Source organism: Otolemur garnettii, unplaced genomic scaffold, assembly GCF_000181295.1.
Source record: "Otolemur garnettii isolate 467f Iridium unplaced genomic scaffold, OtoGar3 scaffold00014, whole genome shotgun sequence".
Lineage (NCBI taxonomy): Eukaryota > Metazoa > Chordata > Mammalia > Primates > Galagidae > Otolemur > Otolemur garnettii.
In genome coordinates this window covers 18,099,144-18,127,089 of record NW_003852409.1, presented here as the reverse complement: position 1 = coordinate 18,127,089, position 27,946 = coordinate 18,099,144, and the positions used below count along the sequence as shown (strand labels likewise).

The following is a 27,946-nucleotide window of genomic DNA, read 5'->3' as shown; positions in this document are numbered from 1 at the left end:
CATATCCCAAAACATTCTGTGAGAGTTTTTGTCCAAACGACCCGTGTTCCCAGATTCCTGCTCTTTCCCGGTATCTGCCCCCGAGTTTCATACTGCCATGAGCTTGTGCCCTTTGGATAAATCTTCCCATTGTGGGCTCTTCCTTTTCAGACACCTGGCAGCATCCCTCCTTTTAAAGCAGGTGCTGATATTATCAAACTGAGCCCTTTGGAGCTGTCCTACTGCAGTCCAAGGCGCCCAGACTCCCCGAGGCCCAGCGAGGACGCTTCCTCTGAGATCCCCTAAGCTCGGGCTCCGCTACAAGAACGTGAGGCTTCTGGCGCGTGAAGGCATTTTGTGGCCAAGGCTAAAGGAAACAGAAGTTGCTCTGTGCATGCGCGCACCCTCACTCTCACACACACACACACACACACACACACGCAGAGTAGGGGAACCGTCATTTTCCTACGTGCCCTCTGACATCAGCCACCTTCTCCGTAGCGACAGTTTCTCTGCACTCATATTAATCCCTGGCAATGAAAAATGAGCCTCTCCCCCACCCTTGCTGCCGCCTGTCGCCTCACGCCCCCAGAGAAGAGTTTCTCCACGAGGCAGTGGGTGAAGGTTTTTTTCCAAGTCACATGATCCAGGATGCAGGGGGAGAATCCTACTTGGAACCCAGATGAGCCCAGAACCGAATCAGATGAGGAGAGATAAGGTGTGATGCGGGGCGGCCTATATAAAGAATGGACGCAGGGCCGCGGCAAGCACTCAGCGCGGCGGCCCCTCCTCGGGACGCAGCCATGCACGTGCAGGAGGGCTCCGTGGCCAGCCATCTGGGGACAACGAGCCGCAGCCACTTCTTTCTCACCACAGCCACGCTGGCTGTGTGCCTGGTCTTGGCTTTGGCGACCATTATGGTGCTGGTGGTTCAGAGGAAGGTAAGCGGACTCCTCTTCCTCATTCTTTTTTTCTGATTTACATTCAATTTCCCCAATTGCAGGAGCCCCGGCAACAAACTAACAAGTTAGTTGAGAGCAAAAAGTAAAAATAAATAAAACCGTGTGTGTGTGTGTGTGTGTGTGTGCAGACACACACACGTGGTAGAGAAAGGAAGAGAAGAAACAGGAACTCTGAAATAATTTGGCTTGTTTAGAGAAATACTGGTGGGCCACTATCTCAAAACTGTCCAGATCTGCCTGAACCAAAACGGTGGAGAGGCGCTATTGGCCTTGGGAAATTAAGAGTAGGTCCTGCTGAGCCCGAGACCTGTATCTCGGAGGGAAACCCGATAACACATTGGACAGCCCCTTATCATCGCTTCGAGGCTTTCGTACCAGATTCTAAGGTCCTATATTCTCAGGGGAAGTGTTCCTGAGGTTTCTGAGGTCTCAGCCGTTGAGAAGAGTTTTGTTGGAAAGAGGGCACCAGAGAAGACCCAGGTTCCTTACAGCGCTGGGCATTTGGGTGTTGAAGCCCACCAGACAACTGCAAGCTTTGAATAACTTAGAGTGTCCCAAGAAACAGCATAGAGGCAGAAAAGAGAAAAGGTTTCGTTTGAAGTAAATGGTGCAGTTTCTTTCTGAAAACAGAAGAAAAGATGAAGGAGGAAGCTTCCTCATATTTTAGGAAATTGGTGTTTACAGAGAATCTACCAGTAGGTATTGTATAGACAATATGGTAGTGAGAGCATATGGTAACTCAGGACTAGTTTTATGAAATGAAGTTTTTGGTTATTTTGACTCTGCCAGAGTGAGAACATTTCTGCTTTTGACTTCCTAGCTCCCACTTCTGTTGATATTGTAATGCTAAAGAATTGGCTTTCTGCTGTCTTAGGCTAAATACTCCATAACTCACCAATTGCTAACAAAAGAACTAGACTTTAAAAGGCTTTGACATCATTTCTCAAGTGTCTTCAAGCTTTGAAATTTAAATGAAGCGTTGAAGCTCCTAATCTCCCTAATAGTGAAAAGGGGGAAATTGCAAACATTTAGATAGCAGAATTTATAAAACTTAAAATTTATCAAACTCATCAACATCTACTAAGAATAATAGTCGTAGAGACATTCTAGGGTTCCTTTTCTTCTGTCGCGACCTTACAGTTTTTGTAATTCTAATTTGTAGGAAGGTGTCATTTGTGAGCAATGGCCAAAGAAAAGAAATTGAAGAAGGCCTAAAGAAGTTCTTTAAAGGATGTAGCTAGAACTGCTAAGGAAAGAAAGATTGAGATGTTGGGAGGAGTGGTGATGACGGTGGTATTTCAAGCTAGACAGAGCTCTAGAATGGACCTCAACCAAATCCAACTTTTTGTTAAATGTATTTGTTCTATGAAAGAACAAGAGTGGCTCTTTCTGCTTCCTTTTTGTAAAGGTGGAAAATGAGAAACAGAGAGGGACTAGGGCTTGAACCAAGTCACGCTGAAAGTGGTGGGAGAAAGTGGGAAAGCCAGAACGGATTGGTTATTCAATGAGAACGTTATTCCCTTTGCCAAAAAGATAAACACAGAAGCACCAGGACACTCTGTCTCCACTCTTCTCTTGGGACCTTTCTCTTCTTCTTGTGGATCCATGTCCTTGATTTGCCCCTCATGTTTGGATATGTAAAGATTCCCTTCACAGTCTGATTGTATGGTTTGGTGTGCTGTGATTTCTTAGCCCGAGAAATACGAGTTACTTGCTTAACACTAAGGCCTATAATATTAATACTAGCTGTGATACATGAAATCTCAAATGCTTTGCACATATCATTTCCAATAAATGGTTCAGATATTAGTTGTTGTAACAACTGACAGGAAATGTTATCCCCTTGAGCTTGAGTTATCAGGAAAGGCTTCCTAGAGGAAGAGGGAATGTAGACTGACTTTAGAATAGGAAGAACTCAGACAAGTGAAAAGACTCTGAAAGGACCTCTGGGAAAGGAACCAATGGGAGAAAGCCAAGGAGCTAGGACTCATGTGCCCATTATTAAAAATCAAACGAGTTGGTGGCTACATTGCACTCTCTACATAGGATGGGAGAAGGAAGGACAATAAGAATGGCTTTACTGGCATAAGGAGTACATGGTTCTAGATCAAAAGGCACATGTATAGACAAAATTTAAAACAGCTGAGTCCTAATATATATAATATATATATATAAAGTAATTGATGGAAGGTGGGCATACAGAGCTACCAGGAGACCACAACTTAAGGAGAGAGGGTGTTTTTCCAGGCAAGTTTAAGGACACCTCCCTGGAGACTGGAATTTCAGGTTGTCTTAAGAAATGTGAACAATTTCAAACAGGCAGGGAAGGAAGAGGAGAAGAGAGTCATTCTGGGCCGCTGGAAGAGCATGAGCCGAGAGATGGAGAGAAAAAGATATAAGGTGTATAGGAAAATCAGTAAAGATTGCCTTGAGGTCTAACTTGAAGATCAAATAACTCGAAGGTCAAATTCCTTGAGCCAGCCAGAAAAAGGAACTTAGGCTTCAGTCTCAAATATTTATTATCTCCTGTGTATAGAATGTTGCTCTGAGCACTGGGTATATAGCCTTGGACAAAACCGACAAAATCCCTGCCCCCGTGTTCCTTGTGGGTCTTAAGTAGTGATGTCTTTGAAGTCTCGGTGGTGGCCATATTCTGTTTTATGTACACTTAACACTTAAACCAGCACATCTATTATAAAAGATTACATTTACATGGTTTAAGAAAAATAAAATAAAACATGAACTTTACTTGGTTTATAAATCAGGAGAATGAAAAGAAAGTAGAATCCTCTGACATCCTCCCCACCCAACCATCAACCCTCTTTGCTGAGGGAACCACCATTAACAGTGCCTTGCGTCCTTCCAAAAATCTGTGCGTCTACAAATACATAGTACATATTATCACAAACATATCAAATTGCATCTTGCTGTCTTCGTTTGATGGTACACTCTGTGTCTTAGAGCTCCTTTCATCTCAATACATAGAAGTCCATTGCATTCTTTCGAAGAGTCACATACGCTTCTATTGTATGAATGCTGCGGAATTTAATTTATCCACGCCTAGTGAGAGACATTAATGTTTTGCTCTAGAATTCTTTCTTGTCTTCTGTGTATGTCTGTAAGTGTATCTGTGGGATAAACTTCTAGTGGTGGAAATAGAATGCTAATTTTCACTTCAGTAAATGTTGCCAATCAGCCTCCAGTATACCTTTGATGAAATAAAAGACCTTCCAACAAAGAGACACCTCTTTCCCATTAGTAGGGAAAGAAAAAATTGATTTATTTGGTTGTGTGTTGAAGAGGCACAAGAGAGGATGTGTCTAGGTAGCCTGCCAGAGACTACAAAGTCAGGATGAAACTTCACAAAATCTACATAGCAGAGCAAAAGCAAAAACAATAAAACTGTTCTTATCTCCTCAAGAGACAAAGGAATACACAATGAGATAGACCCCTAGGCTAACACTAGAGGTAGATGTTAACATTTCAGGGGGGGCCTGAGGTCTTCAACTATAACAGGCATCACTATTTTTTTTTTATTAAATGATAGCTGTGTACATTAATGCAATCATGGGGTACAGTGTGGTGTTTTCATATACAGTTTGAAATATTTTCATCAAACTGGTTAGCATAGCCTTTATGTCATTTTCTTAGTTATTGTGTTAAGACGTTTATATTCTACTTTTAGAAAGATTCACTTGTACCCTTGTAAAATAAACCATATGAAAGCTATCACCTAATTATAGCCTAAGAATTATGGGGAGGGGGAAGGAGGGAAGGGTGGAGGGAGGGTGATTGGAGGCATCACTATTTGTAAACTTGGAGACTGGATTTATCTAGCCCCAGTGGAGAACATAAATGGTTACATTTGAAAAGGTTAAGTCAAGGGCTCAAGATTGTTAGGTTTTCAAGTAGACGGTTTCTAGAAAGAAAATGAAAGTAGCTGCCTCTTTTCCCTTTCTAAGTAAAGAAAGATCTTCCTGTTAGAAAAACGTATTCTCTTAATAAAAAAAAAAAAAAGAAAGAAAGAAAAATGTATTCTCATGAACACTCTATACCCCTATTTAAGGGTGCTGATTGGCGATGGTGCTGGAGTTCTTTTGGTTTGTTTTTAAGCTCAATTACGAGGTAGGAGTGGGTTGAAAATGCCCTGTGACACTTCCCTCTGGCATTCATTCCATTTATCAACCCATATAAAAAAGTCCAGTGGAAATCTTCCTGGGAGCAGGCAAGCCCCATGCTGCTGGAAGGGGAAGGCCCAAGCGGGCAGGGCAGGACCCTGTCATCTAGGAATTCTCTGCTAAATTAAGGAGATGAAGTCAAGCGCCAAATACCAACTGCTTGATTGCTGAGTGGAATGCCACAGAATGTCACAGACCAAGGACAGGGAAATTCTGCTTAGGATGAAGGGGAGGTTTACAGAAGAACTAGAACAAAAGCCAGGCCTCCAAGAAGTAGAAGGATCATGCTTTATGCCCAAAGTTTTATTTGGAATATTTGCAAACCTACAGCAAAGTAGAATGGCAAACACCCAAAGGACCTTTCACCTAGATTCTCACATCAGTAATCTGCTGTATTTGTGCTCTCTCTGTATGAGTATCAGAAAGTAAGCTGTGGACAGCTTGGCTCTCACCCACATGCACTTTAGATTTCTTTCTAACCTCAATTCAATTGTCATGGCCAAGAGAGTTCATGTTAACTCAGTAACATCATATAATAATAATATGTAGTCCATATTTTAATTTCTCCACCTGTCCAAACATGTCTTCAATAGCTGCTGTGTTTTGTTTGCTATGATCCAGTCTAGGGTCACACACCATGTTGTGTCAAGGTCTTTATAAATCCAGAACATTGCTATTTAAAGGGTGGTCCTGGGCCCTTGTTAGAAAGGCAGAATCTTAGGCCCTGCTCCAGACCTACTGAGTCAAAAATCTGCATTTTAACAAGCTCCAAGGCCCAATCTGCAGGCACATTAAAGTTGGGGAAGCACCAATGGGCCAATCTCCCCTGCCCTTTGTTGCTTGTTCAGGGCTGACTTTTTTGAAGGGTCCAGGCCAATTCTGCATGGAGTTGTTCACATTCTGGATTTGTCTTGGTGTTTACTCATGTTTCTAGTCAGATGAAACATTTTTGGTAAGAAGAGTACACAGTATACAGCCCTACTATGAAACTAATTTATAGCTTTCATATGAAAGCTATAACCCAATTATAGTCCAATAACAGGGGGAAAGGGGAGAGGGAAGGGAGGGGAGAAGGGAGGGTGGGTGTAGGGAGAGTAATTGGTGGGACCACACCTACAGTGCATCTTACAAGGGTACGTGTGACATTTACTAGGTGTAGAATATAAATGTCTTAACATAATAACTAAGAACATGCTGTGAAGGCTATGTTAACCAATTTGACGAAAATATTTCACATTGTATATAAAACCAGCACATCGTACCCTATGATTGCATTAATGTACACAGCTATAATTTAATTTAAAAAAAGAAGAACAAGAGTACACAGGTAATGCTACATAGTTCTTCTTATAGCAGAGACAGAGGGAGATGGCAGACTGACAATTTTTGGTAATTGTATGTTTAGTCCCTTGATTAAGGGAGTGACCTTTTGTAAAACATTTCTTCTTTCATATTAATAAGTAATATACATGGTAATACTTTGAAGACATAGTATCCCTCACTCAGCGGTTTTGGCATTTCTTGCTAATCCTTTGAAGAAAGGCTAACACACTGGGCTTCAAGAAGAGTGATTGCCTAATTGTCATTCCTTCCTCATGTATCAGCTGGCCTCTGTCTGTAGAGAAAAGTGCTCCATTGGAAGGAGGGTGGCAGGTGGATACAGGGCAGGATACTCCAGAGTGAGCAGAAGCACAGCTCAGAGGAAGGCAAGCCTGGGTATGAGAAGAGGAGTGCTAGGGCCAGAGCACAGGTCAGTCCGGACTGTAAGAGCAGCAGGGAGAAGGACTAGGTGGCAAAAGGCACTGATAGAAGAGGAGAAGACAGGACACCACCCTTATCTTCAAACCAGGCAGATTTCCTAAACCCCCATCTGAGCCCAAATCCACATTCCACCTCCGGTAGCCATCTCTCAGGACTGTATGTGTCCTGAGTAATGCCTTTTTTGTATTAAGTCATATAACATAGATCATAAATACATTTATGCACATGTGGGGTACAATGTGTTGATTTTTTTATACAATCAACATAGCTTTTGCCTCATTTACTTGATTATTGTGTTAAGACATTTATGTTCTACACTTGACAGATTTGACTGGTACCCTTGAAATATGCTCCACAGGTGTGGTCCCACGTTTTACCCTCCCTTTATCAAACTCCCCCCTCCCCTCCCTTCCCACTCCATTTCTTTCCTTCATCTTGGGCTATAGTTGTGTTCTATCTTTCATAAGAAAGTGTGAGTAAATATAAGTTGGTTTCATAAAAGTACTGAGTACATTGGATACTTTTTCCTTCATTCTTAAGCCATGTGGTCCATGGCCCAGCAACACTGGCATCACCAGGAAATGTAAATCACTAGAAATGTAAAAGCTAAGGACCTCTCCCAGACCTTGAGTCAGGGTCTGCATTTTAATGAGAACCTCAGGTGATGGTAAATCCTTTCAAGTGGGAGAAGCACTGCTTTAAGCCACTCTGGTCCATTTCCCACTTTTGCAAACCATGCCAAACCAGGTACTCCGAGAAGATAATAATCTTCCCCCTGGGGATTTTCCATGACCTGTATTCTCTTTTCCATTGAGTTTCAGGAGAACTTACTGCTAAGCTTCATCTTGCCCTGATCTAAAGAGGCAATGTAGTGTGGCTTTGAAGACATTGCCTTCAAAGTCAACTCAGCTGAGTTTGAATTCCTTCTGTGCTATCTATTCACTGCCTATGGGACCTTCTATTACATAATGCAGTCACTTCTCTAAATCTTAGTCAAGCCTTCTTCTTGGGTTCAAGGCAGTGCCCCAAATAGCAACCACTTTCAAGTACTTGTGAACACTTTATATAAATATCTTATTATGTTTGGAACAATTCAGTGGAAAGATCGATTATTAGCCTCTTATCACAGTGATTAAAGGAGGGAAGAAAACAGTCCTAGGCAGGGAAGATGATTGGGATGGGGGTCATTTCACCTGGGGACAAACAGGTTAAACATGACACCTGTGCCCTCCATACCTGGAAATAACTTTATTATTATTGTAATACTCTCAGACATCCACAGAGACTACAGAAAAATAAAAAAGAGGAAGTACGCTTAAGGAAGTGTAACTGGTTGGTAACCATGGAGATGAAATTTCCTCAGCTACTAAATGGAGCTGAGAATGTTTGTATCATTTGTTTAGATCTGTGTCCAGCCCAGCCACTACCATATTCAAGGCCAAGTTACTGACCAAGATGGTTCACACTTCCCCAGCCATGACCCAGATCCCCATTCACACTTCCCCAGCATGACCCAGATCCCCAGACAAGATCTGGGGGAGAATTCTAGGGCTGGGGGACACCTACCAAAAAGAGGTTGATGGACAACACTGAGTGTAATGCGTGGGGCATAACAGCCCCCAGCAAAATTTACCAGTCATCACCTGTTTAGACCCTGAATTCCACTTCCAAATTCAAGGACTGCTTCAGGGAGTAGAGAGGAAAGAGGAATGAGCTTTTCTATCCTTGGTTTCTGAAGACAGCATCTCTACTACGCAGTGAAAAGCACACTGGAGAATGTCAGACCAGGATCTACTACTGACCCACAAGTGGGCCTCAGTTTCTTCCTCTATAAAATTAGATTGCTGGACTGAAAGATGTCTACATTCCCCCTCTAAGTTTGATTCTGAAATCTTGACTACCATGCGTGGCTAAGGGAAGCTGTAAAGACCTCGTCCCAAGAGCTCTTCTCGTTAGGAATAGTCACATTTCTGTCTCGGGTGGCCTAGGTGAAGCCTTAACCAACAGGATTCCTTTCTGTACTGAGATGCTTTGCTTTTGAGATCCTCTGTCTGCAGTTAGAAAACAAAAAAAGCACTCAGGTGACAGAAGAGAGGCCTCCCTGAGCCCCTGTACATAACTCCTCCTCCCTGATATTAGCTCTGGCAGCCTCACTGCCTAGTCCAGGAGCTTCGGTATCACCTGGGAGCTTGTCAGAAATACAGAATGTCAAGCTCTCCCCAAACCTGCTGAATTATAACTGATTTTAACAAGGTCCCTGGGTGAATCACAGGCACACTGAAGTTTGAGAAACTCTCCCTAAGGCACTCTGATTCTTTTCCTTCATAGCTCTTGCCACATTTGCAATTCTAATTATATATTCATTTGAAATTCTCTAATGACTCCCTTCATGACTAAATGGTAACATCCAGGGGATGGCTTACAATAGCCACCATAATGTCCACCGCAGGCCAGGTGCCCATGGGCGGTGTGCTGAACCAACAATTCTGTAGTAGTTCCCGGCTGCTGGTGGCCTCTGGCATGATGGCTCCACTGGTTCTGCTATTCTAGCATTCCTCTCTCTGTCCTCAGATGAATTCCTGGACAGCTGATGAATTCAACAATCTCAGGATAGGTATTACTACCACATTTAAATGTAGATATTTTTCTTTGAGCATTTGTATATCACACTCCTCAACAATCATGCCTGAGAGTCAATGAGTTGTTTATTACATTTTGAACTGTTTGTTGTCTCACAGAAGCAACACAAGGGGGAATTTTGTGATGTCAGATTTTCCTATGATCTACGTGCGTAACTGCGAGACCACAAATGTACAGCATTGTTCATTAGGTTAAGAGCTTTCAGCTAAGGCAATACAGTTGCGGAATATTACAACAGAGAGGGAAAGACCTTCCCGGCCGAGTTCTCTTCCCTTCCCATGAGAAGCTGAGGTCCACATGTTGAAACTGACTTCTTTCAGCTCCAGATGGGCGCACTGCCACAGCTTTGCCTTCAGGAGACTTTCTGGACTCATTACCACCCACTTGGGCTAGAGAAGAAGAGGTCGTTTTGTTAGATAGCAAACCATCAGGGGAGGGTAAAGAACAGAGCTCCATTTATATGTTAGAATACAAGGGGATCTCCGGATGGTTCTAGGTGTTCGCGCCTCGAAACTAAAATGTGGTCAGCTGCTAATTTCTTGCTTGGGTAAAGGCTGGGAATGTGTTTTTACCCATGTAAATGGTCATCTCTCTACATCGTTAATAGTATTTCAATTCAATGCTCCAACCTGAGCAGGTTGAAAGATGAATAAGATACTTCAATAAGATTGGCAGGGCACCTAAGGCGTGTCTCCATGGCTGAGGTGGGAGAGAGGGGAGGAGTGATAAGGGCGGGAAAGTTAGTTTCAGAGGAATTTATTAGAGGAGAATGATGTCCCCTCCACTTTTACTGACTCCTTGCTAAGAGCACCCAAACTGCACCTTCCATTGTTCACCTTCAACATCCTAGCCCGGGATTCTCTCCTTTAGAAGACAATGTTTCTATCAACCTTTTATTTATTTGTGTAAATATTGGCATGTATATTTATGTTTATTAAATTATAAATAATATATGATGTAAATTTATACATACATAACATGCATTTTGTATGTATTTATGTTACAAATTTATAAATATTTGCATACTATGTTTAAATGTAAACGTGTAATAAACCCGTGAGGGCAGGGATTCAATTTGATTATTTATGGTATTCTCACAATGCCTGGCATATAAGCAATTCAGAATTTCCAACCACAGGAGAGATAAAGATACTCCTTTCCAGGTGTGTTTATAATATACTTTCATACTTCACACAAACATGGAAAAAATAAACCACATGTACTTCTATACTATACTTGATTATTCTTATGTTGACCAAAGGAAAAAAAAAAGCACCTTAGGAGAGGGAAAAAGCACCAGACCAGACTGGGAATTCCAAGTCCCAACTGTGGTCCCTGAGCTGCCGTGAATTTACTGTTTGGCCTCAGCCAAGTGACCTTATCTCACTCAACGCCATGTCTCCAGCCCGTGAAATGGGAATGGAAATCTTCATCTCCCTTTCTAGCAGGCAGGTTGTCGAGCATATGGATAGGAAGCCCACTGGAAACCAAGTCAGTGAATTAATTTTTAAAACTTAAGAGTCCAGTGGAGAGCCAATTGTAATTGCACAGTACTTTGAGAACAACCAAAATGGAAAAGAAAAAGTGAACTGTTCCAACTGAATATCACCTCATGCTGCCTTTTCTTTTCTTCTCTTCTAGGACTCCATTCCCAAGACATTTGTCAGCGACCCCATTAAAGGAGGTAAGATCTTGGAATCAGGAGTAAATGTGTGTGAACCATCTGGTGACACTATGAGGTCTGCTGCCTGACTGTCATCCAGAAACAGTGTATGACCCAGTGGTCTAGTATATGGGTTTGGAGGTGAGAGCTGCTCACGTCTGAGGTGATGCATCAGGAATCTTCTGAGTAGTCCCTGACCAATACTTTCATGCCCACACATCTCCCACCAGCCCTGGACACGCCCACTAATGAAAATTCTGCCTCTGGCATAGGCTGTCTCGTGGATAAGAACACAAGGCAGCAGTGTGTTAAGAGCCTGAAACCTGACATCAGGCAAATGGGGGTACAAATCTTGACTCTGCTTCCTCTCTGGGAGTCTCAGCTCCTTATCTGCTAATTGGGAGTAATAATACCCACCTCATGGAGGTATTGGAAAAGCCAGACCTCATCTATAAATTGCTTAATATAGCAACCAATTGGCTTGGCACTTGTAGCTCAAGTGGCTAGGGCGCCAGCCACATACACAGGAACTGGTGGGTTTGAATCCAGTCTGGGCCCGCCAAACAACAATGATGGTAACTACAACAACAACAACAACAAAAATAGCTGGGTGTTGTGGTGGACACCTGTAGTCCCAGCTCTGGGAGGCTGAGGCAAGAGAATCACTTAAGCCCAAGAGTTGAAGGTTGCTGTGGGCTGTGATGCCACAGCACTCTACCCAGCATGAAAGCTTGAGACTCTGTCTCCAAAAAAATGACAACCAGTACATAGTAACTAGTAGTAGCCAATTGCATACTGTTGAAAACAGACATCCTCCTTAGTCTGTATACTTCCAGTCATTGACATCACTAATGAACATGTTGTCTCTACCAGCTCCAGAAGGATGGTGTGCAAAGTTCCACTAACACTGAGGATGAGAAAATATGAGCTTATCTAATTAATGTCTTCCTTGATCAAAGGAGGAAAAGTGAGACCCAGAGGAAAAGTAAGGTGTCTTGTCCATGGTCACCCAGAGCCACGCGTAGAACCCAGTTGTCCTCATTCTAGTGCAATGTCTTTTCCACCCCAAAACATCGACCCTGTAAGCCTTTAGAATATAAACAGCAAGTGCAGCTGGATAAGCAAACAGCCAGCCCAGAGAAAGAAGTAAAAAATGGGTTAGCCGAGGCACCAGGGTAGGAACACGAGGGCATCCTTGGGACCAGAGGATGCACAGGACTGGGCACAGCTCCTTACGCCAGCAGCATCACACTTGGAATTTCCTTCAAGTCACCCTTGACCAGGCCCTTCCTGTGGTCTGTCACTCAGACACTTAGGAGATGGGAGCAAAAGGCCCCAAGATTCTGGATCTTTCAAGGCAGATTCATAATCACAACTTTGTCAACAATATGTCGATCTTGGCTAGAATTACGTAGCGTCTGATCTCAATTCCCAAAATGCCTGTGTAGACAGTCACATGAATGTAAACAGGAGCATAGTATAAAGCAAAAGTCGGCAAACATTTTCTCTAAAGGGCCAGATGGTAACTATTTTAGGCTTTGTGGGGCACAGAGTCCCTGTTGCAGCTATCGGCTCTGCTGCCGTGTTGCTGAAGCAGCCAGACTGTGGGCAAATGAGTAGGCATGGCTGCGTTTCCTTGAAACTTTGTGAATGGAATGAGGTGAGGGGCTGAGTTGGGCTCACAAAACTTTGTGAATGGAATGAGGTGAGGGGCTGAGTTGGGCTCACAAAACTTTGTGAATGGAATGAGGTGAGGGGCTGAGTTGGGCTCACAAACGGGGGTTTGCTGAACCCTGTAGTCACTACGGGATTTGAAATCAAATGGTCGAGTTAAACATGAACACAGCTTCTCACGTAACACATGTCGCAAAAATTATTGACCTGAGTAAATATAACTTTTCCCTCCCCACTAGCACCATTCTTTTACTGTCTTCACCCAGATTTTCCAAGAGAGCCTGGAACTTTTGATTTTTGACAGAGGGAGGCCATCTTCACCATGAACACACTGTCAGTGACAGGGAGAGTTTTCACTCTGTTTTGGGACCTCAGCCTTTCTGGAGCTCATTTCTCACCAGACCCACGGTGAAGCGCTTCAGTCTCAGGCTGCCAAGCTTCCTAGCTCTGGTTCCAGAATAAATTTTCATCATTCCAGAGTGAATCAGAAAAAAAGGGCAAAGTAGCCCTCTTTTCACATGACTACGCCTGTGTAGGTGGCACTCTGCCTCTGAACACTCCTTTGTCCACGTTGGAGCACTAAAATGTCCTTTCTTTTACAACATAAAGTTGATGGAGATGGAATTAAGTTGGTTTGCTTTTTGCCAGAGTTATTTTGTTTTGTCTTACTGATCACTACAGGCAAAATAAAAAGTCATCTACTCCTTATTGGTCCCTGAATTTTCATTTGGGGGAAAGATTTTTTGATCTTTCAAGATCTTTATCTTTCTTTTGATAAAGTTTAAAATTGGGGGAACCATGGACCAGATCACTCATCATCTCCCCTCTTATCCGGGGTATTCCATAACTGGGAGGAGCAGACTACAAACTAATTCAAAACTAACTTCAGGTGACAATTCAATGTTTCTACAACTCGATTTTTTTAAATATGTTAATAACAATTCCTCCTAGGGCTATGAAACTTTGTTAAACATCTTTCCATACCTCCTCTGGGTTCAGCTTAGCCTCAAGCTGAATTATAGGCACACAACAGCAAGGTGGGGGTTCGTATTCCCATTTCACAGATGTGGGGCTGAGGCCCAAGGAATCAGGGTGACCTGCCTAAGATCACATGAGGAATCTGTGGCCTAGTGAGAGTCAGGACTCCTCCCCGTGCTCCTGCATGCTGCGCTTTGGCTCTGAGATGCTAGTGACTAGCTGGATGTGGTTGCTAACTTTCTCCTCTTTTTCATGCAAGTTGGTACTTCCCTTAACTCAGCAAACCACAGATAGTATAGTAGGGTGAGGTGGAAAAATTGTTCCCAGGCCCCAGAACTGACCTCCCCTCCAGCAGGCCGCGTTTATCTGGGCAAGTATTTCCTTGTCACAGGTCTCATTTGTAACCTTAACAGCAGTGTACTAAGTGAACTGAAGGCCCCTGCCAGCTTTGACACTTGATGAGACTAATTCTCTTGTGCAGTATGTGAAGGTAGAAGAAAAAAGCCCAGTGACAATCTTGAGGAAATCTGAAGCCACAGCTTCTTTCCCCAATATGTGCATCTTTATGTAAAATTATTTTTTGTACAGCGAGGGGTCTCACTATGTTGTCCAGGTTGGTCTTAAACTCCTGGCCTCAAGTGATTCTCCTGTCTCAGCCTCCCAAGTAGCTGGGACTATACAGGTGCACAACACCACACCCAGCTATTTTTTCTTATTTTCGTAAAGACGTGTCTCCCTGCATTGGCCAGGCCAGTCTTAAATCCTGGCCTCAAGAAAGGCTCCTGCCTCAGCCTCCCAAAGTGCTGGGATTATAGGTGTGAGCCACGGCACCAGGCCAACAAGCCCATCTTAGGCACAAGAGTGGCACACTGGCCATTTTGAACAAAGCCATTGGAAGACATTCCGGGCAGAGGAGAACCAATTTCCAGAAACTCCTAGGAGGAAGCTCCAAGGGCAGCGGATGGTTTGTCACTAGGAAGGGGAGAAGAGGAAGCCAGACACTTTTCAGGGGGGCCTCTGCCACTTGCTATTGAAAATCTTCCACATCAGCAGGGAAGTAGCAAAGGCCTGGAGCCTGGGATGTGAGGCCACATGCACACACCACAGTAGCAGCACAGGAGTCACCTGGCTGCAGGGAAACCACAGGAAACCTGGCCGGTTTTGGTAGTGAAAGGATTTCTGAATCCTTGTACATAAGCCTCTCATTTCCATTCAGACTGGCCCCCAGCCGCCTTGCCCCCACTCCTCTGTGCTCAACATTCAGGGGGCCATTCCAGGGGTCCACTTCCCTTCCCACATCCCCTCACAAAATCTACAGAAATTCAAATTTTACTGATTTTGTTTTGCAGCATGATTTTGGTCCTCTGGTCCCCAGAACTTCTCATTGTCCTCTGGACCTTTTTATAACAAAACACCCCACCAAATGGCCATCCTTACCTCCACTAAAAGAATCCTGTAGATAGAAGTTACAGGCATAGAGGGGTTTACTGACTTGCCTAAGATTTCACAGCTGGTAAGAAGTGAGGTGAACCCACCTTGGAGCCCTCACACATAAGGGGATCGTGCCTGTGGAATATTTAGTAAAGCTCAGGGCTGTGACTACTTCTCCTGCCCCACCTACTGTCAGTGTCTGGGACTCTTCCAACACCCTTCATCTCTTGCTCAGCACCTACACGCCCAGCTGTCTGCTTTCATGTCTTAGAAACGTACTCTCTCTTTTTGACCTCTGGGGCAGAGGGGGCTGTGGCGGGGGGGAACCTCAGCACAACAAGGGACCTAGAGGCTGAATTGAAGCCCTCATTTTTGCAACCCAAGGGTTATGTGACTTTAAGGAAGTTGGAACAGTGCCAGACCACCTGCGGGTCCTGATAACCCCTCCGCACATCCCACAACCTCCCTGAATTCAGTCTTCAGCTGCAGACTGGGTACCAAAGGCAGGGCACTAGACCAGAATTTAGGGTAGCAACAGTCCAGTTCTGGCACTTGAAGCACTCATTTTTCCTTGGGTTTTCTGTTTCAAAAATGTCAGAAATGAGGGGGATTTTGCTTTTAGTATAAAGTTTCATGAATCAAACAAATATCTTAGGATTCCTTGACCACTTTATCTTCCTAAGATTTGCAATCTTTACAAGGTTTGGCAGGCTACCCTCCCCACCTCCCACATCCACCTGCTGCTGCCAAAAAGAAAATGTGGTATTAAAGACCAGGTAAGGTGATCTCTAAGATTTCACCTAGGGAAGCCATCCCAAAGAAACACTAATAAGAGCTTCCCATTGAAGTTCCTAAAACTAGGCCAAGGAGACTGGGTCCTATGGCCACAGTCCAGATGGCTGTAGCCCCATGGGGGCACGGTTACCTCACTGCTGCCTCCCTCTGCCCGACCTGGAAAGATTGCAGGCTAGCAAGCAGAGACATTGCTTCCATCAGAGGGATTGACCTGGATCCAGAATATCCAATTCATCAAGTTAGTCTTTTGTTGTTGTTGTTATTGTTTTGTTTTTCCACAGCAAGGAGGAGTGCTCCCACTCAGGACAAATTGCTTTCCAGTCACGGGTCTCTAAGAGCCTATTTCCTTCTCCATTTACCCACTCACTCAAAACCTGCTCTTACACTCACTTTTTAAGGCAGACTTCACAGGTATCAGAAATCTCTCTGCAAGAAATAAACTAGAAAATGGGCCATTCAGAATAAAGTGAAATAGGGTTCTGGGGAGGCCATCAGAGTTCTAAAGTCATCTACCCCTAATCTCCACACTCCTGCCACCAAGCAAAGAGAAAAGAAGAGAAGAGGTACAGGGAGAGAAAAGGAAAAGGAAAAAAGATTCCGATTGCTGAGATACATGTGAAATTTAGCATTTACCAATCTTTGCATCTCAAGGAAAACTCGGGGTTCTCCATCATGCAAATATTGTGGGAAAGGAAGGAAAGGGGGGCAGAGAAACGGAGGGAAGGAAGGAGGCAGAGTAGGCCAATTCCTTGAAATAGTTTCCTTATATATTTCATTCAAGCCATCTGGACATAACATGTGTTGTCCTAAATTCCTATAACCTGAGCAGCACAAGCCGTGGACCAGGGCATGGGCACCAACCATTATTTGGTATACTTTGAGTAGTAGACACCAGGCTCATCATTCTGAATTATCTCACTTCATCCTCCAAACAACTCTTCAAGGTAGATATTATTATGCCCACTTTTAGTAAGAAGAAACGACAATTCAGAGGCTGAGTGTCTTATGCAAAACCACACGGCTAAAAAGTAGCAGAGGTTGGATTTGAACCCAAGTCTGTCTGATCCCAAGCCTAACTTTCTAAAATTGCTACATACTTTTGCTCCTCAAATAGTTATAGGGTGTTCTTTAAAAGTTATTTAAAATGTTAGCAGATATTACCCTTTGATACCAAAGTCACCTTTTTCCTTTTACATTATAGATTTTCTTTTTATCTTTTTTTGTTTCTTTTATTATTATTATTATTATTTTATTGTTTGGGATTCATTGAGGGTACAATGAATTAGGTTACACTGATTCTATTTGTTCTCTATAAGTCCCTCTTATAATTGTGTCCTGCCCCCAAGAGGTGGGCCATACACCGTGACCCTCATCCCCTTCCTCCTCCCCTCTCCCCACTACCCTCTCCCCACTTGCTCACTCCCCTACCCCATTCCTTGTATTAGCTCATCTATTGCCTTCATATTAGAATTGAGTACATTGGATTCTTGCTTCCTGCTTCTCCATTCTTGTGATGCTTTACTAAGAAGAATGTGTTCCACCTCCATTCATGTTAATACAAAAGATGTAAAGTCTCCATCTTTTTTAGTGGCTGAATGGTATTCCATGTTATACATATATCACAGCTGGTTAATGCATTCCTAGATTGGTGAGCATTTAGGCTGTTTCCACATTTTGGTGATTGTAAATTGAGATGCAACAAACAGTATAGTGCAAATTTCCATATGATAAAAGGATTTTTTTTTCTTCTGGGTAGATGCCTAGTAATGGGATTGCAGGATCAAGTGGGAGGTCTAATTTGAGTTCTTTGAGGGTTCTCTATACTTCTTTCCAAAAAGGTTGTATTCATTTGCAGTCCCACCAGCAGTGGAAAAGTGTTCCCTTCTCTCCACATCCACGCCAGCATCTGCAGCTTTGAGACTTTGTGATGTGGGGTTAGGTGATATGGCAGGGTAGTTTTGATTTGTATTTCTCTGATGATTAGGAACAATGAGCATTTTTTCATAAGTTTGTTAGCCATTCATCTATCTTCCTTGGAGAAAGTTCTATATATGTCTCTTGCCTAGTGACATATGGGGCGTTGGGTTGTTTTTGTTGATTATTTGAGTTCTCTATAGATCCTAGTTATCAAATTTGTATCTGATTCATAATATGCAAACATCTTTTCCCATTCTGAAGGTTGTCTGTTTGCTCTGGTTGTTGCTTCCTTAGCTGTACAGAAGCTTTTAAGTTAATTAAGTCCCATTTGTTTATTTTTGTTGTTGTTGCAATTGCCACGAAAGTCTTCTTCATAAAAATTTTGCCCCAAGCTGATACCGCCAAGGGTTTTTTCCACATTTTCTTTGAGGATTTTTATTGTTTCATTCCTTAGATTTACATCTTTTATCCATCTCGAATCAATTTTTGTAAGTGGTGAGAGGTACAGGTCCAGTTTCAGTCTTTTACATGTGGTTATCCCGTTCTCCCAACACCATTTATTGAATAGGGATTCTCTTCCCCAGTGTAAGTTCTTGTTTGGTTTATCAAAGATCAGGTGGCTGTAAGAGGTTAGTTTCATCTCATGGTTTTCTATTCAGTTTGGAATATCTATGTCTCTATTTTTGTGCCAGTACCATACTGTTTTGATCACTATGACCATGTAGTATAGCTGAAAGTCTGGTAGGGTGATACCCCAGCTTTGCTTTTATTACTAAGAATTGCTTGTCTATATGGGTGGTACATTTCATAATCTAATCAAAGCCATCTATGACAAATCGACAGCTAATATTATACTGAATGGAGTAAAACTGAAAGCTTTTCCACTTAGAACTGGGACCAGACAAGGCTCTCCTCTATCACCACTACTATTCAACCTAGTGCTGGAAGTTCTAGCCACTACAATCAGGCAAGAAAAGGAAAGAAAGTGTATCCAAATGAGTGCCGAGGAGGTCAAACCCTTGCTCTTTGCCAACAATATGATCTTGTACTTAGAGAACCCAAAGACTCAACCACAAGATTCCTGAAAGTGATCAAGAAAGACAGCAATGTCTCAAGATATCAAATCAATGTCCACAAATCAGTAGCCTTTGTATATGCCAATAACAGCCTAGATGAGAAGCTAATTAAGGTCCCTTCACAGTAGCTTCAAAAAAATGAAATACCTAGGAATATACATAACAAAGAGGTGAAGGACCTCCACAAAGAAAACTATGAAACTCTAAGAAAAGAAATAGTAGATGATATTAACTAATGTAAGAGAGCATACCATGCTCATGGCTGGGAAGAATCAACATTGTCAAAATGTCTATACGGCCCAAAGCACTCTATGGATTCAATGTTATCCCTGTTAAAATACCATCATCATACTTTCAAGATTTGGAAAAAGAATTCTTCATTTTGTATGGAACTAAATTATAGATTCTGAAGGTGCTTCTTACAAACCTCAAATAATGTCAATTCAACCTGCATTTAGTATAAATAAATTCCAAGGAAATGCCCATAAAGTCAGATAAGTTTATTGATTGTTGCAGATATATTGCAACAGGTCAGGATTGAAAAGACCCCAAATCCCAAGGAAACTTCATGGGATTTAAATGATTTAAATGAATTCCAACTTGATCTCAAATTGTATTTACTGATCCTTTTCTATGTGCTTAACACTAAGCACACGTGGGTGGGTATTCCCCAAATGCTGTTGTAAGTCCTTGTTGTCCTTTGTTTAACAAATGGTCCATCCTGCAGTTCATTTCTTTGTCACCAATTAGCCTAGTGGCATCAAAGAAATGGTCAAGTTGAAGCCAATTGAAATTAACCTTACTCAGGTTAAGGATTCATTTTGATTCCACATTCTACTGAGAAGAGACTCGCCTGGATATTTTCCCAGGGGCATGAAAGGAAGATGCCAGGACATGGCAGATGCAGAGTCATTAGGATAATCCTTTTCCTTCTTGGAAGGATTAAAATGTTTTCAAAAGATGAAAAGAGGACTCTGCACGCTTTCTTGGAGCATCAGATGGCCTCAAACACTTAGGCACATAACTGAAAACCTCCAATCTATCAAATAGTGTCATGTGCTTTGTTTTAATGAGCATTTTATCTGCCAACTCACTGTGCTAAGTGACATTGCTAAACTGTGCCACTGTTAACAACAAAAAAAGAGGAGTAAAGGAGAGAAACTACCATTTGTTGAGCATCTTCTCTAGCCACAGGCTGGTCGCTGGACATCCAGGATGTCACTGCATCTTCACAACATCCATACATTTGGGTTGATGGTTACAATTCTCACTTTGCAGAGCCGATGACTGAAGCTTAGTAAGAAGTGACAGTAAGTCCAGAGCTAAAAGCTTTGATCAACCCAGGCGCTCTTTCTGAGATGTCTTACTCTTATATCAAAGGTGCAGCAGAACTGAAAGGTGTCTGGCTCTCAAACCGCATTCCATCTGGCAGGAATTATCAGCGTGGTTTGTTTTGCCACCTTGAGCATTGTTGCATCTTTATGGAATCCCAATTGCCCCTGACTTGTGACTTGGCTGGGTTCCGGCCAAGGGCCTGAAGTCATCTGCTGGCACCCTCCCACAAGACAGATCCCAAAGGCTCATTAGTGCTTGTTTTCCCTACACTTCCATCTGTCACATCAGTTTTCGGTTCCAGCATCTGCAAACACACTTCTTCCTGCATTTAAGCCTCCCTGCTCCATGGGAAGACGAAAAGACAGGGACAGAGCCTTAGATTAGGGATCAGGAGCCCTGCATTCTGAACTCAGCTCTGCCATTTATCTACTATGAGGTTTGAGACAAGAATCTCAGTTTCTCTGGGTTCAGTGGTCCCACTGACAACCAGGATCTCTGGTAATGTGGTAGCTCATGGCCCTTTCAGTTCAACTTTATGGAATTTTAAGGTTAAAGCAGATCTTAAGGTTGCTCTAACCCTGACCTTGAGGAACATAGTCCTTTCAACCACCTTGGGCATCCTCTCTTTCTCCCTGTCTCTCCTCTGGGCACCTGGCCAGAAGGGCTTCCTTGGTGTATCTTTCTCTTCAGCCTTCCAAACACAGCCAAAGAAAGGTCCATGATCCTTCAAGAAGTGGCCAAAGGTTGAGAAGACAATTGACAAAACTTATGCAAACTTTGGTCCTCAGAGGAATTCAGAGCGCTTGAGTTGTCTGAAAGATAGAATGTCCCCCAGAAGGAGCTTAGATCCCTGGACTCTGGTCCTGCCTCTGTCACTAACTCGCAGGGTGACCTAGAAGCAGCCTGCCATAGGGGTAATGCTGGGGAGCACGTGAGTTATGTGTCCTCATAGTCCTCATTTTCCCCATCCTGATATTCTGTTCTTCAAAGTAAACCCCTCCCGATGTCACATTCAACTGAAAAAATGAATGAAGTAGGAACATGTTTTATTCCCTGTGCGCTCAGCCTTCAAAATTCCAGGAGCATTGCGGGGTTTGAGTTGCATGTGACACCACCTATTTATAAGGTACTCTTTTTTTTTTAACTAAGCCTAGACTGGCGATCTCTCAGAGAACTTCCATTACTAAAAACTATGCAAATACTTATAGAACCAGACTATTCATAACTTAGATCTGCATGTGTCTGAAAATCTGGATGTGTAAAGGCACAATCTCTACCTAAGGTAAAGCAACAGGCCCAGAAAGGCAGACATTGGAATTGGGATGGATTCCCCTCTGCTTCTCCAGCAGGTCAGGCAGTGAACAGCTGAGTCTGCACAGGCTTCTAGAATAAGCTTGAAGGACCCTTCTAGATTATGACATGCATACAGTTCTTCATCTGGACAGGGACACTAGCAGCCAGAGAGGGGAAATCCTGGAATTCTGACTCCCAGCCATTAACTCTGCCACAACTTACAGAGTCCTCATTTCCCCCACACTGACGTTTTGTTCTTCGAACTAAACCCCTCCTGAAGTCACATTCAACTGAAAACTGAATGAAGTAGGAACAGGTTTTGCTCCCTATGCTCTCAGTCTACAAAATTCCAGGGGCATTGCAGGGTTTAAGCTGCATGTGACACCAACTATTTATAAATCACTCTTTTTCTGTTTCCACAACCAAAACTGAAAGTTATATCATGGACTCACAGGCTGATGAGGGGACTCAAGCCACATGGCTGATGGCCCATGTCATTTAGCTCTTGACAAGAGCCTCATGACCTCCAAGGCCACCCACTCCATGTTTGAACAACACAGACTGCTAGCTCTGTGACTTACAGTGTGACCTGGGTGTTCTTACTATAGGCCTTTCTACTGCTGTACCTGAAAAATGGGGATGACAGCAGTGTTCGGCATTAGCTGATGGCTTCGTCTCATCACCTGCCACTGGGAGTCCCAATGGTTGGCCCCATCAAGCAGGCTGAACTGTCTTCCTACTGACAGCCCTGCCATATGTCAAAGCATAGAGACTGTGCCCTCCTCTGGGTCTTCTCCAAGTTCAGCAGCCCATTCTCTCACCAGCTTTTGTAGTATTCTGCTTCCAGCCCTTCTTGGAACTGGCTCTGGCAATGTCCTATTAAAAAACTGCTGCCTGTGTTTTTCCTTTAGCTTGAAACTATCTAAAAGATTCTTTAAGAAAAACTAAAATGCCATGCCATTTGACTTCAGGAAATGCAAATGATTCAAAATAATTTTTTTTCCATCCTCGGGTTTCTCAGAATTACAGCTGAGGTCACCTCACCAAACATGTGAAGACCAAAGGGGAAAAACAACAAAGAACCTGCATGTGTGAGAGGCAAGCCTGGGCTTGCACTTCTACAGCCACCTGTTTACAGTGTACACCACCCCAGCCAGAGGCATGGGGTGAGAGCCCTTTGGCCAATGAGCAGAGCCTGTTCTTGGCCAAGATGCTGGCCTTAGCCCAGGACAAGAGTCTTATCTTCCCATCTAATCTAACCTGACCTACAAAGCCAGTGGGAGAATGAGCTCTGTGTTATTCCAGTCTGGAGGCAAAAGATAAGCCAGGCATCCCCATTCACCTCACTCATCCCCTAAGTATTGCCATGGTAGCCATAGAGGGAAACAGGAGCAATGGGCCAGATGATTCAACTCAACAAAGATGTACAGAGCATCTTCTGAGCTGGGCAGTAGAAATGGATAAGCAGCGGTCTCCACCCTGAAGGTTCCCAGTCTAATGGAGAAGGCAAACAGACAAACAAAGGGAGGGGTCAGAGAAGGTGTCCTGCAGGGGATGACTCCCAGCCAGTGGATTCCAGGTGGAGGGAATAGCAGGTGCTGGGGTGGCATGACAAACCATTATGGTGTGTTTGGGGGCTCTGCAAGCCCCAAACTACAGTAACATGGTCAGCAACCCCCACTGACAAGGGTGAATCTGAACAAGTCACTTCATCTTTTAAAGCTGCAGTTTCCTTATGTGCAAGATAAAAATAATTACAGTACCTCTCTCATAAGGTCATTGTGAGAATTAAGTAAAATAATGCACATAACATGCTTAGAATACCTAGGAAATTGCCATAATTAACATGTATTAATTATTGTTATTACTGCTATTATTATTATTACTATTGGGACATGGAGAGAAAGGGGAGGAAGGTAGGGGAGGGATGAGACTGGAGATTTCAGCTGGGGTCAGAACACATGGGACCCTGAGTGCCATGCTGAGAAGCTTGGACCTGATCCTGCAGGTGAGGGAAGGAAGATAGAGATTCCAAGGAAAGGGATTCAGCCAGATCTATGTCCTTGACTTGAGTTCTACAGCCCATAAAAGAGGGTAGGTCAGGGGGACTCTCTAATAGTAGTCACAGTCCATTAAGGGCATAAGCAGCCTTCGGTGTTCTGGTTATGATTCTGGACATCCCAGGAGTGTGGGCCATGGGCTGTAGCAGGCAGGACCAGAACACCTGTTAAAGGATGAGTGAGGATGCTAGCAAGAGAATGGCAGTTGGTCCACCAGCCATCACCACCAAGCAGATAAGAATGCAAACTGCCTCCTGCTTCTGCAAGGGGTACCTCTCGCAGTGAGCTTGTTCAGACAGCAGAGGGAACTCTTCACTTAGTTATTAGTCACCCCATGCCTCCCCCATGGAGCTGAGACTGGCCAAAGGGGTCTTCTCAGGCCTAGGCAGAGGGCAGTGGGGAAGGTTGTGTCCCCCACAGACAGTACTTAAAGAGGCAGTACTTAAAGCTGAGCAAATACACTAGGGTGTGGCTGCTCCACTCAGTGTGCCTATGGCTGCCTGGTCAGTGACGATAGACTGACATCACCAATGACATCATCAAAAATGTCCTTATCAGGTCAGAGATCTCCAGTTTTACAGGTAGGGAAACCAAGACTCTGAGAAGAGAAGAGATTTGCTCCATATAAGTCTAATTCATGAGTCCTTGCAGGAAATTTATAACTTGGTTCTTTGTATGTAATATGGTACTACCATAAGAAAAACCTAAGCCATAATCACTATTGAATAAATGAAAAATATTTTTATTTCTTGGGATCGAAAATGACAGAAATGTTGTTTACTTCTCCCAAGGAAGCTCCAGATAGTAGGCCTCCTGCTAAGATATCTTTAATATTATGCTCTCTTAAAATTGAGTGCAGAGATGTTTTTATCTCATTGGCTAGCAAAATGGCCTAGAGGAAGACATGTGGCCTCTAAAATCAGGTAGACATGGGCAATCTCAGCATTTCCACAGAATTGCTTGGCCTTGAGTGATGGCATTGGCCATCACTAGGTATCAGGGTTAACCCTGAAGGGTTAGTCTGAGAACTCGATTAGCTGATAAAGGTAAAAGTACCCAAACTAGTATCTGGTGCATAGTAGGTAGTGTAGCAATAGTGACAATCAGCACTGTCATTCTGACTATACTGCCTGGCTGAGTGATTTGAGACAATATATTTAATCTGTCTTATTCCCAGATTCTTCTTCATCTGTAGAAGGGACTTCATAATACCTCCCTCAGAGCACTGCTGCAAACATTAAGGTGAAATATACATAGTGACGAGAAAGGCACTTGGCACATTACAGAATCTGCTTGGGTCATATTTGTTTTCTTCCCTGACTACCAATAGCCTTCTGTGAAAGCCCAAGTGGAAGCAATCAATACAAAATAATTTTTTTTTAATTTAAATCTTAAGACAATTGATGGCAGAATGAGAAATAAAGAGTTTTCCTTTTATTCTCAAAATGGAAACAGAATGGTAATGGTCTCCATCACAGGATCACGGAAAAATATCTGCCGCAAGCAGTTCCCAGCACAGCAAAAGTCATTTAACGCGTAATCTCCTTATCTTTAGGAAATTGTTCAGAAGACCTCTTAAGTATTGTGAAAAATGCTCCATTCGAGAAATCGTGGGCCTATCTCCAAGGTCAGTAACTGAATCCAGGAAACTTACCCATGAGGCTACTTCTTAGGACCTTTCGGCAACTTTTAAGCCAGTGGCCACAATCAGAGGCCCGTGGCCAAAAGTGACCCACACATGTGTTCTGTTTAGCCTGCAAGATATTTTTTATAGCTTGAATTTGAATGCCTTAGAAGGGAGAGGGGGAAGTGTTACTCCTTAAGAAGCCCCTTCTTGTCAAAGTCTCATTCATCCTTTTAGTTGCCTACCTGGCCTCTGAGAGCATTTGTGTCCCACCACTACCACCACCACCATTAACTATTACCTATTCAGTTATCTGCCAGTTTCAGCCAAGTATATAGTCCTTTTCCTAATGCAAGGGAGTCAGGCTCTCAGTCTCTGCCTCCATGAAGTTACTCACAAGAGGACCACAAAATTGCCTCATTCCCAGATTGACAGCTTAATGAACATGTTGGCAGAGGGCCTATTTGCATATTGCAGTATGCTTCAGGTAAGAGGTTCCTTATAAATGAAATTGTAAGAGGCTCTTACACTGCAAAAGAATGAGGTGGAGATGGGCAAGGTTCTCTGAATAGCCATTCTGCTTATTCCAAAAATTCAATTTTGCAGTTAGATTAGTTCTCACTCTTCAATTAAATTGCAGCAAGGCTTAAAGGGAAAGCAAAGAACCAATTAAAACTAACATGCCAGCCTTCTAGTCCTGAAGGCACCATTACTAGTCAGTGCTAATTTTCACTTGTGGACTCAGAAACTTGGATTCTGTCAGCTTAGAGGGTCTGCTAATTCACTGCTTTTCTATAAATCCCAGATGGCAAGAGCCCCGTAAAGTACACGTGGATCCCACACAATCATGTTTGGCTGCCCACTTAAAGAAAAGAGACATTCAAAAATTCAAAGAAAGCACAGAGGATGCATCTTAATGCAAAAGTTAATGAAGATTTTCCTAGACATCTTGATACTTAAATTTGCCATTAATTGAACAATATTATTGAATGTCCTCTTTCTGATACTTTCTGCAATGCCTGCCAAACATTGGTCTCCACCAAATGCTCATTTGTGATAAAGGTATATGGTAATCCAGACCTTGTTGAGATCAGAAGTTCATAGTCTAAAAAGGGAAAGACAACTATAGTAATGACATATTAATATAATTAAATGGAAACCCATTCTATAGGAGGTAAAAGTACAGTACCATATATGTTCTGATCCTCCAGCTCTGAGCATTAGAGAAAAAGAAGAAGGGTGGTTTTCTACCTGTGCCTTGAATAATAAGGAGATCTTAGAAGGAGTAACAAGGATGATACTCAGATGGATAGAACAGCAAATAGCAGTATAAAAAACAGAGGTCTTGAATACAGAGCTTTGAATAAAGACTTAACGTCTTCCAATCCGTACCTTCAATTTGTTCATTAATTTATTTTTTCTACTTCTCTTCCCAGTGTCAAAGCATCTAAACCAAACTAAGTTGTCTTGGAACAAAGATGGCATTGTCCATGGAGTCAGATATCAGGATGGGGATCTGGTGATCCAGTTCCCAGGTTGGTACTTCATCATTTGCCAACTGCAGTTTATTGTGCAATGCCCAAATCATTCTGTTGACCTGAAGTTGGAGCTTCTTATCAACAATCAGGCAAAAAAACAGGCCTTGGTGACAGTGTGCGAGTCTGAAATGCAAACCAAAGGCATATACCAGAATCTCTCTCAATTTCTGTTGGATTACCTGCATGTCAACACCACGGTATCAGTCAAAGTGGACAAATTCCAGTATGTGGATACAAACACCTTTCCTCTTGAGAATGTGTTGTCTATCTTCTTATACAGTAGCTCAGACTGACCAGTTTTCTTTTGGCCTTCAGGAAGAAAGCAACTCTCTATAATACAGTATTTCATCCATCCAAACATTTGGGCAAAAAGAAAACTTTTAAAACAAGATTGAAACCACAAAGTGTATTAAATAGTTTACTTCTCCTTCTGTCTCTTGAAAAGATACAACTCCAGGGTTAAAAAGAGAGTTTTGAGTGAAGTTATCTTTCAGATAGAAGGCAGGGAAGGAATGAGGTGTGGTAAGCAGAGACCCCCAGGGGAATCAGAAGGGGTGGATACATGCCCCAGCCCAACCACTGACTTACTGTAGGCTCTTGATTCATTTCTTCTGTTTTGAGAGCCCCCAGCTAAATTGGGGTCCAGTACCAGAGTGGCTGGCAACAGTGCCCTAATGGGAAATGAAAGAGTGGGCTGGAAGTGGGTGTTCACAGTGTCCCTTTCACAGGGTAGATGGCCTAAGCCCTGATTGTCCAACCTGACACCAGACAGTCTCTCACATAGGAAACGTGTTTATACTGGGAGAGGTCCTTGTGGCCCTTGACTAAGCTAAGTCCAGTTCATGCCTGCCTGATCATCACTCTGGCCCTGAGAGCCTGCCCCTTTGTCTGCCACCCCTACCCTCTGTATCCCTGAGGAAAACTGGGCCTGGGGAAGCCCTGGTTCCTTAGATGGAAAGCACAAATTGAATATACCCAACATGAAAAAAAAGTTCAAAGGTTTATTACTCACAGGTCCTGAGTTGAGAGGGCCATGATCCTT

At 43.1% G+C, this 27,946-nt stretch overlaps 1 protein-coding gene across 1 annotated transcript; it reads left to right on the top strand.

Annotated features, from left to right (window-relative positions):
• The first annotated feature begins 431 nt into the window (after positions 1–431).
• Positions 432–27,228, top strand: TNFSF8 (TNF superfamily member 8). The gene is made up of 4 exons (XM_003785244.2): positions 432–920; positions 11,162–11,204; positions 25,298–25,369; positions 26,803–27,228. Exons 1-4 carry the CDS (start codon positions 726–728, stop codon positions 27,195–27,197), a joined length of 705 nt encoding a protein of 234 aa, XP_003785292.1. The 5' UTR covers positions 432–725; the 3' UTR covers positions 27,198–27,228.
• Positions 27,229–27,946: the final 718 nt, after the last annotated feature.

Excerpts from the sequence above, each read along its gene's own strand:
- TNFSF8 (XM_003785244.2), top strand. The coding sequence starts at position 726 with ATGGACGCAGGGCCGCGGCAAGCACTCAGCGCGGCGGCCCCTCCTCGG. Across the intron at positions 921-11,161 it reads TGCTGGTGGTTCAGAGGAAG|GACTCCATTCCCAAGACATT; the intron begins GTAAGCGGACTC and ends CTTCTCTTCTAG. Across the intron at positions 11,205-25,297 it reads CAGCGACCCCATTAAAGGAG|GAAATTGTTCAGAAGACCTC; the intron begins GTAAGATCTTGG and ends CCTTATCTTTAG.